The following is a 17,279-nucleotide window of genomic DNA, read 5'->3' on the forward strand; positions in this document are numbered from 1 at the left end:
CATTTAAAGACCAGGAAAGTGCTCATTTACAAAACCTGAACAGAGAAGTCCGTAAGACATTAACAATGATGACGTGTTTCCGGGCAGTGAAATCCAACTAATTTATATTAACTTCATCTTTTCTCCAATTTATAAAATGATTATTGTGTATTTATGATTAGGAGAAATGTATATGGTAAAGAATTGTGCAAAGGTGAGAGCAGAAGGGCAACCAATCTAGCAGTTTAATGTATGAAGCCAGCATCCGACATGGGTGCCAGTTCGAGTCCCAGCTGCTTCACTTCCAATCCAGCTCCCTAATAATGCACCTGGCAAAACAGCAGCAGACGGCCCAAGGAGCTGGGCTCCTGCACCTGCAGGGAGACCCGACTTCGGCCTGGCCCAGCCCTGGTCGTTGTGCTATTGGGGGAGGCAGGAGGAGAAGCCAACAGATGAAAGAGCCCGCACATTTCATGTGTGCTTTTTCTCTCTCTGCCTTTCCCTCCCTGGTGACTCTGCCTTTCACATAAATAAATCCTTCTTTAGAAATAAAAAAAATTAAATTGATAGCAAGCTCTCAGGTACTCACAGGTCTCAAAAATGTGCACAAAAATGGCGAGTAATGGGACTACTAAAGGACTGGAGCCTTCCTACGGCTGGTCTGACTGTTCTACACGGGGTGGTCACTGCCAAGGAGACTTGAGAGAGACTGTTAAGGAGATTCAGATCACTAACTTCACTGGCATTAAACATCCAGTTGAAAAGATCTTAGAATTGCTCTTGATATAAATCACATAAATCTTGATATAAGCCAAAAATGGTTGCAGGAAACCTTTATGGGGAAACGCCGAGACAGGAAAGCACGTATTACAGTATCAGGCAGTTGGCTGTAGTCACCACTCGCCACTAGCACCCAAGTGGCACTTGGAGAAGCACTCACAGCCCTGCTTCCTCCACTTAGCAGAAAAGGAACCTTATTCAGCTGGTTTGGTTTTCATGCCCTCCAAGTCCAAGAGGGCAGGGATAGAAAGCAAAGAGCTCAAGCGCCTTGCAGCCTGCCTGGCCGAGCAGGTGCCCAGCACCACCTCACACCTCAGCATCCAGCCAACTCCTCTATTCAGAATCTGCAAACAGCAAACTTGCTTCTCCAGCAATGGAACGCTCTTAGTGCCTGAAAACATTTGGCTCAGATTGACAGTTGAAATTCACATCATAAATTAATAAATTCACAGAATTTTAAATCACATCTTGGTGTACTTATTTAGCATAAATCAGTTCATCAGTCTTACAAACGGCATTTCTCAGCCTCCTGGAGCACTCAGGGCTGAGTCCTGAGAAGTGGAGAAGACCCAGTGTCGAGGCCCGCTTCCCTGCTCACGCTCGGCAGAGTCGCCTGCTGACACGAGGCCAGCAAGCGGAATAGGAGGGCTCCGGTCACAATGTGGAAGGTGCCTATGTGGAAGGTGCCTACGGATGCTTCCACACTCTGCGTTCCTCTGCGTGTGCCATAACACATCTGCATTTCTTCCATCTCTGTGAGCGCTGCCAGAGGCAAGCAAAGTTTTTCACTTGCACCCTTTCCCAGCCTTATCAAGTTCAGCTAATATAATCTCAACACTGGTGTGAACCCCCATCTAACAAGGAGCCACTTCATAAACCTTTTCTCTTTTTATCTTGGGAAATTGGACCCAAAACAGTAAATAACAAGCAGCTGCTAAGCATCAGCTCAAATAGTGTGTTATCTACCCAAGAAACACTCCTGTTCCCCAGAGAGCTCTGATCTCTCATGAAAAGTCCCCGGAGAGGTCCGGAGCCAAGAAGGACATGTCTGGTTAGCAGCTGGTTCCGAGACCAGGATAAAGAGGAAGATGTTCACAGAGGAAACCGCCTGTCTGTCTAGCTCAGTCAGGGGAAAAGGCGTTGTCAGTGGCCAAAATCCCGGACAGCCAGCTTTAGTAAGCTGTCACTCTCCCACTGCTAACAGAAGCAATGGAGAGCACAGGCCTTGTGCAGCTCGAGGGCAACGGAGCAACTGTGCAAAATACATATCCTCCATCCCAGACACAGGGGCCTGAGCACGAGCCGCTGACGATGCATGCCTCAGGAAAAACTGACTTCCCCACACTGTACAGGGAAAGCTCAGCTGGTTCACCATGAAGAGCGGAGAGGACAGAGGGTGTCTCCCACCTTGAGCTTAGAGCCAAAGGAGAGGAGCCACATCAGGAAGGGCCGGGCCAGTCCCTGGAACACACACAGCCAGAACGCTGTTCACTCAAGTACATGGCATCGACACAGACCCACTTGATCTTTGCTCTCAGGGCAGACCTGTGCACACTCAGAAGGCTTGGAGTTTACTGCCCAGAAATGAGAAGCAAGAATGTTGGGTAGCCATATTTGCAATGAATTCAACAGTTAGCAATCGGATGATTTGCCTTTAGAGAACTTCCCATCAGGGGATACCTCAGATCGCACAAACAAGAACCATCTTCCTGGAGGAGAAGGGGACTGAGGCAGAGAGAAGCACCAAGGTAAAGACCAGCCACAAACAAACCAGCCCCTGCACCCAAAGCACCCAGCATGGGCTTTAGAAGGGTTAAGAGTGGGGCATCCAGAGGGACAGCACAGAATTTCTTAGGGAGGTCTGCAGTAACAAACAATGCCAACTGCCCCCAGTGTATTGCCCCTCTCCCCACTGACCTCATTGTTCAAATCCAAGTTTAGATGATTGTAGAAGAGAAAAGGTAACTAAAAGACATCAGAAGGGAGGGAAAGCAGCAGTAGCACATGTCTGTGCCTATCACTCAGACATCTCTAAGGAAAGTATCTGCAAGTCAAAATACAAAAGCAATCTGAGAGCCCAGGGGTGAGAGGTGCTCCGATCTGGGCACCAGCAAAACAGGGCACATTTAGTTATCTTCCTGGAGGGAGGAGAGGCAGATTAACCACTGTCAGCTTCTGCCCAAAAACTCCTTCCTCACTGCGTGATGTGGGCGCAAGATGAAAGCCTCCAGGATTTTATTCCAGTGAGGGCTTGGTCTATCACATTCAATCCAGTGTCAGCCTGACACTCATTTGGTATCTTTCAGGGTTGAGACACAGCTTTCCAGCAGAGCCCCTGCTGTACTTCCCAGATATCTAAGACCAACAATGGGCCGAAATGGGCTGCTACTCACTGAAGTAACCTAATGGCTTTTTCAATTGACGCGACTACATTTTCCTGAACTCTGGTATTTCTGAGTCCAGGTATCTGGGTGAGAGCTATCACTTGGTATGCCAACAGGAGTATCCAAGCTGAGCCAACCTCTCACTCCTGACAGACCGGGGCCAGGAGGAGGTGAAGGAGAGAAGGGTAAAGCCTAGGAGCTCTAAGAACAGGCACCACGCAATCCACGAGAGAAGAAAGCCTGGCTCGGATGGCGCACAGGAATTCTGGCTGCTTTCCTGTGGAAATAATGAGCTGCTGGTTTCGTGCACATGGAAATGAAAGAGGCAGGGAAAACTCCTTTCCCCTCCATACTAAATAAAATAAGCTGTCCTGAGTAATGTCAGGTCTCCCTAGTCTCTCTTCAAGTATGAACTGGCCTAACAAACCTGGATGTCCAAATGGCCAAAGCCAGCACGTGCAGCTGCCTGCCAGTGTTCCCAGGCCGAACACAGTGCCTCACTCACACAGCAGCTGCAGTGCGGAGGACAAAGCAAAGAGGATGCAATCAGAAGAGGGCAGGAGGGCAGTGCAGTCAGCACCCCATCCACAGAGGCCAGGCTTCAGGTCAGAACCTGCAGGCGCCAGAAGGCTGCAAAAGGAGCCCTGGGCAGGCGGCACATCCAGCAGTCCCTCCCCAAAGCTCCACCCACAGCTTCAGCAAGGCTGTTGTTCTAAAACAAGCCCCTCCAGCTGGAGAAGCAGATGCCACAGACAGCTCCCTCTGAGTAAGAAGGAGGCTTCCTCCTAATTGCTGCCCACCTTACAAAAGACAGCAGCATCCCTCCTACTGGTAAAGAAAATGGCCTAGGGACAGTGGAGTGACAGAATCTAGAGTCCAGGGTCAGTGCCTGCTGCCTAGCCCCAAATTCTGAAACATGGTGAGTCAGGAAGGCCACTGAGGATGTGATCAGACATTATGTAACAAATACTTCAGGATGAGCCACGAGCTAGGCAGTAAGCTAGTAACAGATCTGAGAAAGTGAGAAATCTACTTGACCCAGAAAACCCAACTGAGTAAAGAGGTAGGACGGGGCAGAAAAGTAAAAAGAGAAGTATCCAAAAGGAGCAAGATAGCAGAGCAACCAAAGTCTGGAAACCGGAGTCTCAGCTACCAAGGCGCAGCGGATGTTGCAGATGCCCCCACACAAAAGGCGCAGCCTCACTCAGACCCAGGGAAGTGGGCAAAAGATGAAGACTGCTTCAGCCACCTTGAAGAGAAGTGAAAAGGCAAGCGACAGAGTCTTCAGAGCGAAACTGAATAGAGATCCAAGTGTGGAACAGTAATCTACCAAGGTGGCCACTGACACAACAGTGAACCCAGCAACAGCATCTGAGCCAGCCAGACACAAATCATGGTGAAGGCTGAGAGTAAGGATCACACAATGTGGGCAACGCACAGAATGATTGTAGATTTTCAAAGGAAAGCTAAAATAAAAAGTGACATCAAAAATATACCTAGGGCCCAGCGCGGTAGCTCAGTGGCTAAAGCCCTCACCTTGAACTCACTAGGATCCCATACGGGTGCTGGTTCTAATCCCAGCAGCCCTGCTTCCCATCAAGCTCCCTGCTTCCCTGTTTGTGGCCTGGGAAAGCAGTGGACAGCCCAAAGCCTTGGGATCCTGCACCCGCATGGAAGACCTAGAAGAGGTTCTGGGCTCCTGGCTTCAGACGGTTGTAGCTCCAGCCGTTGTGGCTGCCTGGGGAGTTAATCAACGGATGGAAGATCTTCCTCTCTGCCTCTCTGCCTCTCTTCCTCTCTGTGTACCTGACTCTGCAATAATGAATGAATGAATGAATGAATGAATGAATCTTTAAAAATATATATGTGCTTGGGCCCGGCGGCGTGGCCTAGTGGCTAAAGTCCTCGCCTTGAAAGCCTGAGATCCCATATGGGCACCGGTTCTAATCCCGGCAGCTCCACTTCCCATCCAGCTCCCTGCTTGTGGCCTGGGAAAGCAGTTGAGGACGGCCCAATGCTTTGGGACCCTGCACCTGTGTGGGAGACCCGGAAGAGGTTCCAGGTACCCGGCTTCGGATCGGCGCAGCACCGGCCCGTTGCGGCTCACTTGGGGAGTGAATCATCGGATGGAAGATCTTCCTCTCTGTCTCTCATCCTCTCTGTATATCCGGCTTTCCAATAATAATAATAAAAAAAATCTTAAAAAAAATATATATGTGCCTGAGCAACAGGTTTGTCATTCGCTAGGGGGAATAAAAGCAAGCAATTGTGTCCTTCTGCCTCCCCTCCAGTCTCAGTTCTGAAACGTCTTTGCTCAAATACTGACACGGACTGAAGCAGCACCATTGACATCGCCAACTCTAGTCTAGAGTCCATGCTAACCAAAGCACACAAACTGGCTTCAAGGCAGGATTACAGACTCGAGGGCTAAAATTATAAACCCCATACTAATAAAAAATTATTTCCTGGAACCTCACAGATAATATACAAGGAACATGAATGTTTGGGTTCCGAATGGAACATTACTTTCCTAACAAAAAGCTAATTTAATTAGCCCACCAAGGAATGAAACGTATAATCCTGGCCTGCAAAAATGCAAAACCCTGGCTGACTGCACTAAATTTGCCTTGAATATAAATGTTATGTTAAAAAAAAGTGATTTATCTAAACACAGTGTAGATAGCTCTGCAATCAGTGTCTCATAAATAAAGAGAGATAGATGAAGAGAAAGCTCTCTAATTGATTTTAAAATTAGTTCCAAGCAAAGAAATAATCTGACAACCAACAAGGTCGACAACAGTAGGAAAAAATACAGCCCTCAGTAAAAAGTGCACCTAAAACTTCAGTGAATCAAAACACCTCAACTCTTTTGAAAGGAACGTGTTTGGGAAAACCAGAGTGAGAATAGAGGTGTTAAAATAAAGCAAATTGGGGACCAATCTTCAAAACCAGTTAATATTCTGAAATTAACCCCTGTGGTGGACTGAACTCAATCTGCTCAGCACTAATGGAATACACATTGTGAGGGAAACCACTACCATTGGGAACCAGGCACCATCACTCCAATGGCGGCAACCAGATTGAAACTGGAATTAGGGGAGAGAAAGTGCCCAGAGAAAACTAAGCTGTGTGTGACCTAGCCAGTACAAGAAGCAATCCAATTAAGAAGACAGAAAACTATAGGATAGTGGAAGCTCCCTCCTGGGATCCTTGGACCGCCCCCCCCCAGCCCCAACAGTGGCTCAAGCTGGAATCTAATCAGAGCAGTCCAGATGAGCAGTGGAAGGTGGGTGTAAGGGTGATGCCCAATCAAGAGTGACGTGTGAAATTAAGTCTAATGCTTCAGCAGGTATTTTTATTTAAACGCGTATTAAGTGTCTATTGAGTCGACAATACCAAGTAAGACTCTGAGAGAAGAGCTATGAAGCTGAGCAACAATGCCATCTGAGGCCTTCAGTGCAGGATGGTACAGAGGAAAGACTGTCCTAAAGGGGTCTTCAAGAGGGCGTACCTCAGCACAGCCCTACATTAAATGGCCACAGGATGCTAAACGCAATGGTGCTGTCGACACTGGAAACAACAGAGAATTACTGCACTTCAAAGGACAGGAAGAGGCAAGAAATATGAACATACAAGTACCAAGGGGATTCAGATAACCTGAGAATGCAGAGCCATGTAATAGTGATGATTAAAGGAAGACACACTAAGTGGGTAGAAAGAGATCAGTGTGAAAGGTTCAGAGAATTAGCCACCAGGACACACTAGATTGTTAAAATGCCACAGAAATCACCTGAAGGACAAAAGCAAGATCATGAGAATAGGACACATCACTAAAGGGACTAAAAGGATATAATTCAGAATGAGAAGAAAGCGACTCAAAGGGCAACAAGATGGGCATACATTGTCTTCCTTCATTTAAAACTCACTTAGATCAGGGGGAACACATAGCTTGGAAAGTCTACCACCAACCTAGATAGGAATGTCCTGACACCACAAGGAGCCAGGCTTGTCCCACAGTGACCATGCCAGCAGAAAAGCAGACCACGTCAGTGTTTTAAGTGGTCGTACCCAGGCACTAATCTTACAAAACTGGACATAGGCATTCAGTGAACTAAGACCAGCCAAACTCTTCTAATAGTAATTTTCTTCAGTCTTTTAACATTGGTGGTTTTTCAAATGTTCTCAAAAATGCATGGATCAAACAAATCCAAAGCTGGCGCAGAATCCCTTGCCAGTGCTGACACAGTCTACATCTTTTGATCGCAGTGCTGCCGTCCGCAGATCTCTCCACTGGAATCCACTGAAACGCTCTATCCATTTCAAACAGCTTTTGCTTTTCTCCAAGGTCCTTACTGGCAAGCTGGAGTCTCTCTCTAATTTGCTATTTGCTCCCAGTCACCAGTGCAAGATCACAGTCTGTGGGTTTATTGGCATGCCCCCACTTCACTTCGACTCCAATCCCACAGCTTTCTGTTGCTGTGCCACTCATCTTGTTTCCAGAAATCTGAACTAGAGGGAACAGGTTGGGGACTGCTTTTAATCGTGTGTAAATGGCAAAGCCCCTAGGGGCCCTGTACAAAGGGGTTATCAGCTCTGGAAAGAGCCCTGCCTCTGACAAACAGCCCTTCAGGACACCAAAGCTTACCTAATAACCCACATACCAGCAGCTCAGGTCCCACAGGAGACCCAGAACACCAGGCCTGGAGGAGGCTCCAGGCGAGGAAGACGGGCAGGACACAGAGAAGAAGCAGACAGCAGCTTTAACAAATGGGATCTTCCTGTGGCCAGGTCGCAACAGTCAGAGGCCCTGGTGGGAAGGAACCTGCGTGTGGTAATTGAGTTCCAGAGGATGGCTGGGGCTGCCAGCTCCAGGGAACGGCTCCATCTTCTGCTTTCTATACTTGCCAAATACCAAGCACTCTGTGTGGGAGGCAAGGGGAAGCCCACGGATGAGTGACAGATGAGCTCAGGAAAGTGGCTGGGGGAAAAGCCTGGCAATGAAAGCCCACCCTCTCCACTGAACACTGGGGGCTGGATACACTATGTACCTGTTTTCAAGGTAGATTTTCAGCTCTGGTACCTTTTACCAACAATAGCACAGCCAGAACAGACTTCATGGGGGAATAAGTCAGTCCCTTCATCAGATGCCTGGGGGCTGATTCTTTTGTCATTAACACTCCAGAGTGTAACACAAAGCCCATAGCAGCCCTGAGCAATAGAGCACTGGGCTCTTGTGGCTCACATCAAAGCCCAGCACTCCCTGGGAAGTCCTGAGATCGAACAATGTGTTATCTCCTTTAAGGCAGCAGCTCAGGAAATCCACAGCCTTTCCCCAAGACTTAGCACTAACTTCTCTATGGCAAGCAACTGGATAAAACAAACCATGCCTTCAGAGAAGCCCTGATCCATGCTCAGGTTCACAAGAGCCTCATGACTCAGGATTCTAAACGTACTCTCAGCATGAGGGAGCTAACACCGCTCAACAGAGGACAGTGGACTGCCCCTGAATAACACACTCAACAGCAGACACATCCAGCTGGAACCCTTCCGAGGTGAGTATTCCATGCCTTTGCTTTGAACCCTTCCATCAACCTTTGGAGCAACAAATCAAGCTCTAACCAAAACCCAGCATCAGAGGCTGGCCATGAATTCCTGGGCAGTATTGGCAAGCAGCCACCCAGGGTGAAAGCAGTTGCTTTGATCACCACTTCTCATACAAGCGCTTCCTCTGGCTCCAATTAGAAAGCAACCAAAATCAGGGAGTGGAGGTATACAGCTAGCCTAGGGCAAAACCTTGTCTTCTTGTATAATTTATGAGAAATGAACTGGTCTCTGCATGCAAGAAAGAGAAATCCAATTTGCCACATTATGCCCCAAATTTATAGATGGCTCAGCAGATCTGTATTAGCTGATAACACACTGGAGCATGAAGAGGAAAACCACTTAAAGAAGTCTGTTCGTGTCTCCTGGAAAGCAAAAGCCCAGTGGGTCCTCACAGTGAGGCCAATGAGCCACAGCCAACCCCCACAAAACATCTTCCCACTGAAGCCTCTCCTTTCTCAACTACTCCTCCCACTCCCTCTCCTTCATTCTCTCTCACTTTGCATAAACTATCAACTTATCTGATTCTCCTCTCTGAAGCGAAGATAGTTAATGTCCATCCAGAGCACATCGTTCAAGGTCCTCCGCAATCCAGAGATCATGGAGCTCCACCTCCCAACAACCCCACGCACCCTGTTTCTCCGTCTATAAGCCCACTCTCCAAATCCTATTCTTAACATTTTCCTTAAAAGCTCTACCAGCCCTTTTCTAACAACGGCAAACACAAATTTCTGTACACACTGTGCCTTACTGAAGCGTAGCTCACCAAAGGCAACAAAAGAAGAGGAGCTGAAATCCACTCTCTGTTCTGCTTGCCAAGTCTGACACCTGACTGCCTGGAGAAATGGGATGTCCTTTCTACATTTGCAGAAAATTGTCATGTGTACTTACAGAGGTCACAGTCCCAACATGTGTATCTTGAGCCTTGACTGGTTTTCCCCCATAGCTCTAGACACAGGTGTTACAGTAGCGCAGGCAAGTCTGTGGTTCGAGTTCTACATACACCTAATTCTACGCCACCCTGGGAAGCCAAGGTGATTGGTCATGCCTGTACCCTTACTGTAAATCTCTGTTAACATTGCCAATAATAAAGAGTTGATCCTTACACTCTTTACAACAGTTACGGGGGTGCCTTCAGTGGAAAGGTAACTATTCTGAACCCTCCAGGATACAAATGAACTGCTGGAAAAACCAGCACACCAGGCACCCAGGACCCGGGCAGCAGACGCTGCCGAGCCGCCGGACAGAGGATGACGTTCTGTTATAAGGGCAGATGGCAATATGTTCTATCTTGACAATTTAAACAAGTAACACAAAAGTACTTCAATAAAAATGTGCTTTCCCTTGTTAAAATCCTACAAGTTAAAACCCCAAATCATGACATACAAGTTTTCAACAAATGGGCTCTTGTCTGACTCTCAAACCTACTTCTAACCACTCCCTGGCACTGTACAGCCTCTACTCCAGTCACACAAAATGACTTGCAGGCCACCGGAGGCCCCATGTTCTCTCTTGGTGAATCTCCAGGGTGCTGGCAGAGTATGTTTGCTGTGGTCCGATCAAATGTCCCTAGACTCACGCATGCGCTAGCCACCACTCCAGCCCCAAACACTCTCCAAATTTTTGTCACTATGGTTTGGCATGTCAAAAACTCTTCTTTTTTCATCAGGCTATGACCTAGTTAATTATTGTTTGGGTTTTAAATGTTGCTACCTCCGTGAAGCCTCCCCAGATTCTAAGTGCTCCTAAATCCTAGAAGTTTTCTTCATAGCACTTAACATAAATGAAATGACTTGTGCATCTCGCCTAACATAGATCCAAACAGGGTAGAATCACAACAGTATCTGTTAATTTTGATATTTATTTCCATCTGCCTCCCTTTCACGAGCCCTGCAATAGAAAACCATGCAGTAAACATTGATTTGCGCAAATGCTGACATCAGTAACCCATTTCCTCAAGTGGCCACTGACTCCTTCAGCATGGTGGAGTAAACTAAAACATACTTCAAACATGAAACACATAACCAGATTTCAAGGACTGGAAGAGGATGGACAGAAAGGGTATCTCCATTTTTTTAATAAACATTCATCTTCTTGTAAGTGCTCAAAAGCTACGATTGTGGAGTGGGCACTGTGACATTGTGGGTAAAGCCACTACTTGTCACACTCACATCCTGTATGGGTGCCAGGTTGCATCCTGGCTGCTTCCTGTCTGATCCCACTCCCTGCCAGCGGCCTGGGAAAAGCAACAGAGGATGTCTGGATGCAGGGGCCCCTGCCAGCCGCGGGGGTCCCACTCCTGTCCCACCCCTAGCTGCTGTAGTCACAAGGGAGTGAGCAGGCAAATGGAAAATTCTGTCTATCCCTCTGTAATTCTGGATACATTGTCAAATAAAATATATTGCAATTAATTTTAAGAAAAAAATATTTATTTATTTAAAAATCAGAGTTAGAGAGAGATCCTGGAACACCATGAAGTTCTCCCACATGGGCGCAGGCACCAAAGGATTTGAGTCATCTTCTGCTTTTGTAGGCAGGAAACTGGAACACAGGTAGAGCAGCGTCCTTGAACCAGAGTCCACAGGGGTACCAGCAGTGTAGGCAGTGGCTTTCCCTACTGTGCCACAATGCTTTCGAGTCTTATTTCTTATTGGTACTCACTTGCAAATCTGAAATAGCAAGTGTAACAGGCCCATCTGCTGGCATGACTGAACCACTGGACAGCGCTGGGCTAGCACTCCCGAAGTCTTGAAAGCTAATTGTGTTTTCTTGAGCTCCCGTAATGAGCACCAATTGTGCTGGAAAGCCTTCAGGGTGCCCTTCTCCACTGTATTCAAAGTGTGTTATAGCATCTTATTTCCTATGCGATCCTTCTGCAAACTCTTCCTGAGGAATTTAACAATAATGGAAATCATCCCTTATTTCCCTCAGAAGCCATATGTTGTAGGCTGTTATAGCTAAGCCTTACTTAGAACTTTCTTAAAATGGAATAAGCTCTCAGAAGTAAACTACCAAGGAGAGAGAGAAGAAAAGAGATAACCCACCTTGATAAGGAAAAGCAAATATCATTAGAATCCTACCCAACTTCTCATCAAAGAGAAACACGTTATTCCCATTGAACAATTCCAAAGGATTCTTAAAAAAATCAAAATTCTCTGTAGTAAACTGTTACTTCAGAAAACCTGCTATGAGCCTACCTAAAACATGCCATTTCTCTAAAAACTGCTTAACATGCATCCACATATCCCATAATGCTTTGGCTGATAATGTGGGCACAAGCGTCAACGTTCCGGAATTGCACAAGCTGTGGTTGCTGTGGGAACCTTACTGAGACGGCAGAGCACACTGGTGGACTCCCCTCAGTCCTGACTCAACGGAGGAAGCAGATTTACTCTGCTCAATAACACACAGCTACAGCTACTGAGAGAAACTAATTTTGGCATTTCTAGGCTTTCATGCATTTACATTCTCAACCTTACACAATACACTATATTGTCTGCTGCACTGAATTGTCCCCTCCATAGGGAGGAACAGGCAGAAAAAGACTGATTGGATAGACATTCAAATCACACATCCTGTGTATTTTTGATGCATGAACTGATTCAAAAAGCGACAATCATGATATTTTTATTTCACTCTACGGAGAGCTGTAACCTCTCACACAAATGAACAGGGCATGAATTTCAACTTCTGAATGTGTCAAGATGTGAGTGTGCGCAGCACTGGAAAGGCAATTTCTCAACTCCAGATAAAGGTATAAGAAAGGGAGACAGTATACAGAACTAACATCAACTACAATGTTTCATTTCTGAAATCTATGCAAACACGTGTCATTAACTCTGAGGACCTGGTTACAACCAATCAACAGAGGCACTCCACTTATAAGAGGGCAATACAAACAGCAGGAAGGGTATTCATAAAAACAAGACACTTAGCAGGCTAATCCTCCTCCGATAGCACTGACACCCCACATGGACACCAGCATGAGTCTCGTGGGTTCCACTGCCAATCCAGCTCCCTGCTACGGCCTGGGAGAGCAGCAGAGGGCGGCTCAAGCCCTTCGCCTACTGCATCCATGAGGGAGCGCTGGAAGGGGCTCCTGGCTTTTGGATTGGTTCAGATTTAGCCACTGCAACCATTGGAGGAGTGAACCAATAGATGAAAGCTCACTTTCTTTTTGTCTCCTTCTCTCCGTAAGTGTGCCTTTCAAATAAAAATAAATCTTCATTTAAAAAAAAAAAGATGGGCCCAGCGGCGTGGCCTAGCGGCTAAAGTCCTCGCCTTGAAAGCCGCGGAATCCCATATGGGCGCCGGTTCTAATCCCGGCAACACCACTTCCCATCCAGCTCCCTGCTTGTGGCCTGGGAAAGCAGTCGAGGACGGCCCAAAGCTTTGGGACACTGCACCCACGTGGGAGACCCGGAAGAGGTTCCTGGTTCCCGGCATCAGATCGGCGCGTACCGGCCCGTTGCGGCTCACTTGGGGAGTGAAACATCGGATGGAAGATCTTCCTGTCTGTCTCTCCTCCTCTCTGTATATCCGGCTTTCCAATAGTAAGAAAAAATCTTTAAAAAAAAAAAAAAAAAAGATGCAACCTGTAATGCCAGCTAACTGGAATCCCATATGCTACACTTCTGATATAGCTCCCTGCTAATGTGTCTGGGAAAGCAGCAGAACATGACTTAAGTACCTGGGCCATTCCCACCTATGTGGAGGTTTCAATTCCTGGCTTTGGTCTAGACTAGCCCTGACTGTGGCAGCCACCAGACAGCTAAGCCACTGCACCAAAGACATCACTTGATCCCTCTGTCACTCTACCCTTTAAATAAATATTAAAAAAAAAAGACTATCAACATAAAACTATCAAACTTATTACTGAGGGCCCGGCGGAGTGGCCCAGCGGCTAAAGTCCTCGCCTTCAACGCCCCAGAATCCCATATGGGAGCCGGTTCTAATCTCGGCAGCTCCACTTCCCATCCAGCTCCCTGCTTGTGGCCTGGGAAAGCAGCCGAGGACGGCCCAAAGCCTTGGGACCCTGCACCCGCGTGAGAGACCTGGAGGAGGTTCCTGGTTCCCAGCTTCGGATTGGCGCAGCACCGGCCGTTGCAGCTGCTTGGGGAGTGAATCATCAGACGGAAGATCTTCCTCTCTGTCTCTCCTCTCTATATCTGACTTTGTAATAAAAATAAATAAATCTTTAAAACAAACAAACAAACTTGCTACTGAAAATAACCTCCAAAAAAAGAGAACAAGAGTTCCAAATCCTTACCCCTAATGTTAAATAACACAGAAAGGCAGAAAGAAAACGACCATAAAATCTGAAACAAAATTGTATATTCATATACTTAACACCAACTCTAGACGTTTTCACACAAAGCATAATTTATCAAAACTGACTTACCCGTAACTGAGGCAAGCACCTATGTGGCCAAAAGACCCAACAAACAGCACAGCCAGTACTGTCAACAGTGATTGCTAGCACTTGCAAAAGATGAGTGACAGCCTCCAAGGAGAAGCATAGGGGGAATCAAATCAGAATCATCAGGGAAACTCACCCAGTTATCCCACACGTGAGACACGGAGCTTCTTGTCTTCTTATTCACAGACAAGTAAAACCTTGCTAATAAAAGAAAAAGCTCATCCAGCCTCACACATATGCCAACCCTGACTGCTCAAGGCCCCTGGAGGATGACAATGGTGCCATCTGAAATGGAGTGGACAGTGCCTGTGAATCGGAGGACTTGAAGCCAGCTCATAGTAACCAGGCTAGAAATTTTAGAAATCACCACTTTGGAGATTAAAATCTCTGTCCTTTTGTACTCCCACATACATGCCACACTTAACTAATACCTACTCTTCGCTCCGCTTTCCATGAGCAGGCCGGAGGCTGCCCTGGTCTTACCTGCGTGTTCTCGCCCTCCAGCCGTGGTGGTCGTATGCTAGACAGGTGGATGGTCTTGTAGTCTCCGGAGCTCAGTTTCACAACAATGGCATCTGCATTCAGAACTTGCATCACCTATGAGCAAGAAGAAAGACTGCTGGAATGTGCTTCACAGCCCTGCAGGTCCCCAGCTCACACCCGTCACTCAGCACAGTAAGACCAACAGCCCCGTGAGGTAGATATAACTTGATCCTTCACAAGGCAGCAATGGCATAGAACACTATGCCATAATTATCAGTCCCCAGGGACCCTGTTAGCGTCCTGACAAGAAAGCATCCATAGCATTCCTATCTGTTGCCCAGACTAAGCAATGTGGTTAACCACAAAGCCTATTAAAACCTGGAAACCCAGTCTATGGGTTATTGAAGGTTTTCCTTGAAACGGGCTCTACACTAAAATCAAAAACCCTACCTCTATGTGAACTAGAAAAAGAGGAAAGCTTGGATTAGAAGAAGGGACCAGAACTGGACGAGAAAGAAGTAAAATAGGATGCCCCAACAGAGAGCAGATTTCCAAGGCAAGTGAAGGGCGAAGGGACCATCAGCTCAGCATGGCAGGGGGAGGGGCGGCAAGGAACCTCACGTGCAGAAACATTCCAACTACTAAGTTCCCACCTCAGCTACTCTGAAAGACAGGGTTCTTTTCAGAATGCGAAGTATGGACATGTCCTTGTTTGGTGACCCAGAAGCAGAAACATGGGACTAACCCCACTCTCAGTTTCAAAACACTAACTTCCAGCATAGAGCGAAAAAAAATTGCAACTCAAAGGGCAAAAGCAAAAAAATTCTTCTGCAGAGATTATTAGAGCATTCCCCTTATGACTACAGTACGAAACCCCATTCAGCCCAGACTGGTGCCACATCAAGGCTATAACTCGACACCATAATGCAGTCTACAATTCACCCAATTGTACGTGCAGCCTGCTGTGCCAAGGCTTTTTGGTTTTATTTACTTATTTGTTTATTTGCCAGCAACACTTGCTAGGCACTAGTTACTGACTACAAAACAGCATCACCACGCATTCCACCTGCACAACCAAAATCAAACCATCCGAGGATTCAATCAGGTTCATCAGGGTTCTGAGGCAATGCAATAATCCAGAGGGTCAACAGCCAGGCAAAGACAGACTGGGAAGGTTCCCTTCCTCTTCAATGCACGATACAAATGGATGAGCTAGACCCACTTATTTCATAGATACATTTTTTTCTAAAGATTTATTTATTTTTATTGGAAAGACAGATATACAGGAGAGGAAGAGAGACAGAGAGGAAGATCTCACTCCCCAAGTGGCTGCAACAGCTGGAGTTGAGTCAATCCTAAGCCAGGAGCCAGGAGCTTCTTCTGGGTCTCCCACATGGGTGCAGGGTCCTGAGGCTTTGGTCCATCCTCCACCACTTTCCCAGGTCAGAAGCAGGGAGCAGGACCGGAAGCAGGGCCGCCAAGACACCAACCGGTGTTCATAAGGGATCCTGACGCTCTCAAGCGGAGGATTTAACCACTAGCCTATTGTGCCAGGTCCTACTCCATAGATACTACACAAACTCGCTAATTTTCTTCCAGAGGGTTTTCGATCTTTTAGCACAAGAAGTACCATTTAGTAGCACACTTTCTTTTTTTCCATCTTATATTTTTATTGGAAAGGCAGATATACAAAGAGGACCAGAGACAGAGGGGAAGAGATTCTGTCTGTTGATTCACTACCCAAGTGGCCGCAACGGCCACACCTGAACCGATCCGAAGCCAGGAGCTAGGAGCTTCTTCCGGGTCTCCTGGTGCCCATAGGGGATCCCGGCGTGTGCAATATGAGGACTTTAGCCACTAAGCTACTGCACTGGGCCATGGCACACTTCCAAAATTGATCACTCTCCCTTTTCCAGAGCCAAGACAACCACATTCCCAAAAGAGTTAATGGCTTAAGGTACAATCTGAAGCAAGCAAAAGGCAAAAAACAAGTGAGAAAGAATATAGGCCAGGAAATAGCAGAGCTCAATGCCATCAGGAAGAATGACTGAAAGACAAGGGCAAGCAATGTGTAGCTCAACGGAAGGCTGGAGAGAGCGGGGTGGGGATGAGAAGCTAGGCCTGGGCTTGCAAGCAACAGGAGGCTGGAGGGAGAGGGGTGGGGATGAGAAGCTAGGCCTGGGCTTGCAAGCAACAGGAGGCTGGAGGGAGCGGGGTGGGGATGAGAAGCTAGGCCTGGGCTTGCAAGCAACAGGAGGCTGGAGAGAGCGGGGTGGGGATGAGAAGCTAGGCCTGGGCTTGCAAGCAACAGGAGGCTGGAGAGAGCGGGGTGGGGATGAGAAGCTAGGCCTGGGCTTGCAAGCAACAGGAGGCTGGAGAGAGCGGGGTGGGGATGAGAAGCTAGGCCTGGGCTTGCAAGCAACAGGAGGCTGGAGAGAGCGGGGTGGGGATGAGAAGCTAGGCCTGGGCTTGCAAGCAACAGGAGGCTGGAGAGAGCGGGGTGGGGATGAGAAGCTAGGCCTGGGCTTGCAAGCAACAGGAGGCTGGAGGGAGAGGGGTGGGGATGAGAAGCTAGGCCTGGGCTTGCAAGCAACAGGAGGCTGGAGAGAGCGGGGTGGGGATGAGAAGCTAGG

At 47.5% G+C, this 17,279-nt stretch overlaps 1 protein-coding gene across 1 annotated transcript in view; it reads right to left on the minus strand.

The window, feature by feature from the left end:
• SND1 (staphylococcal nuclease and tudor domain containing 1) overlaps positions 1-17,279 on the minus strand; it is a 383,215-nt gene that overhangs the window by 305,364 nt on the left and 60,572 nt on the right. Inside the window, exon 10 of the mRNA XM_004592504.4 lies at positions 14,647-14,760. Within this exon, the coding sequence (XP_004592561.2) occupies positions 14,647-14,760 (114 nt within the window). The remainder of the gene's footprint in view (positions 1-14,646; positions 14,761-17,279) is intronic.

This window comes from Ochotona princeps, chromosome 25 (assembly GCF_030435755.1).
Source record: "Ochotona princeps isolate mOchPri1 chromosome 25, mOchPri1.hap1, whole genome shotgun sequence".
Classification (NCBI taxonomy): domain Eukaryota; kingdom Metazoa; phylum Chordata; class Mammalia; order Lagomorpha; family Ochotonidae; genus Ochotona; species Ochotona princeps.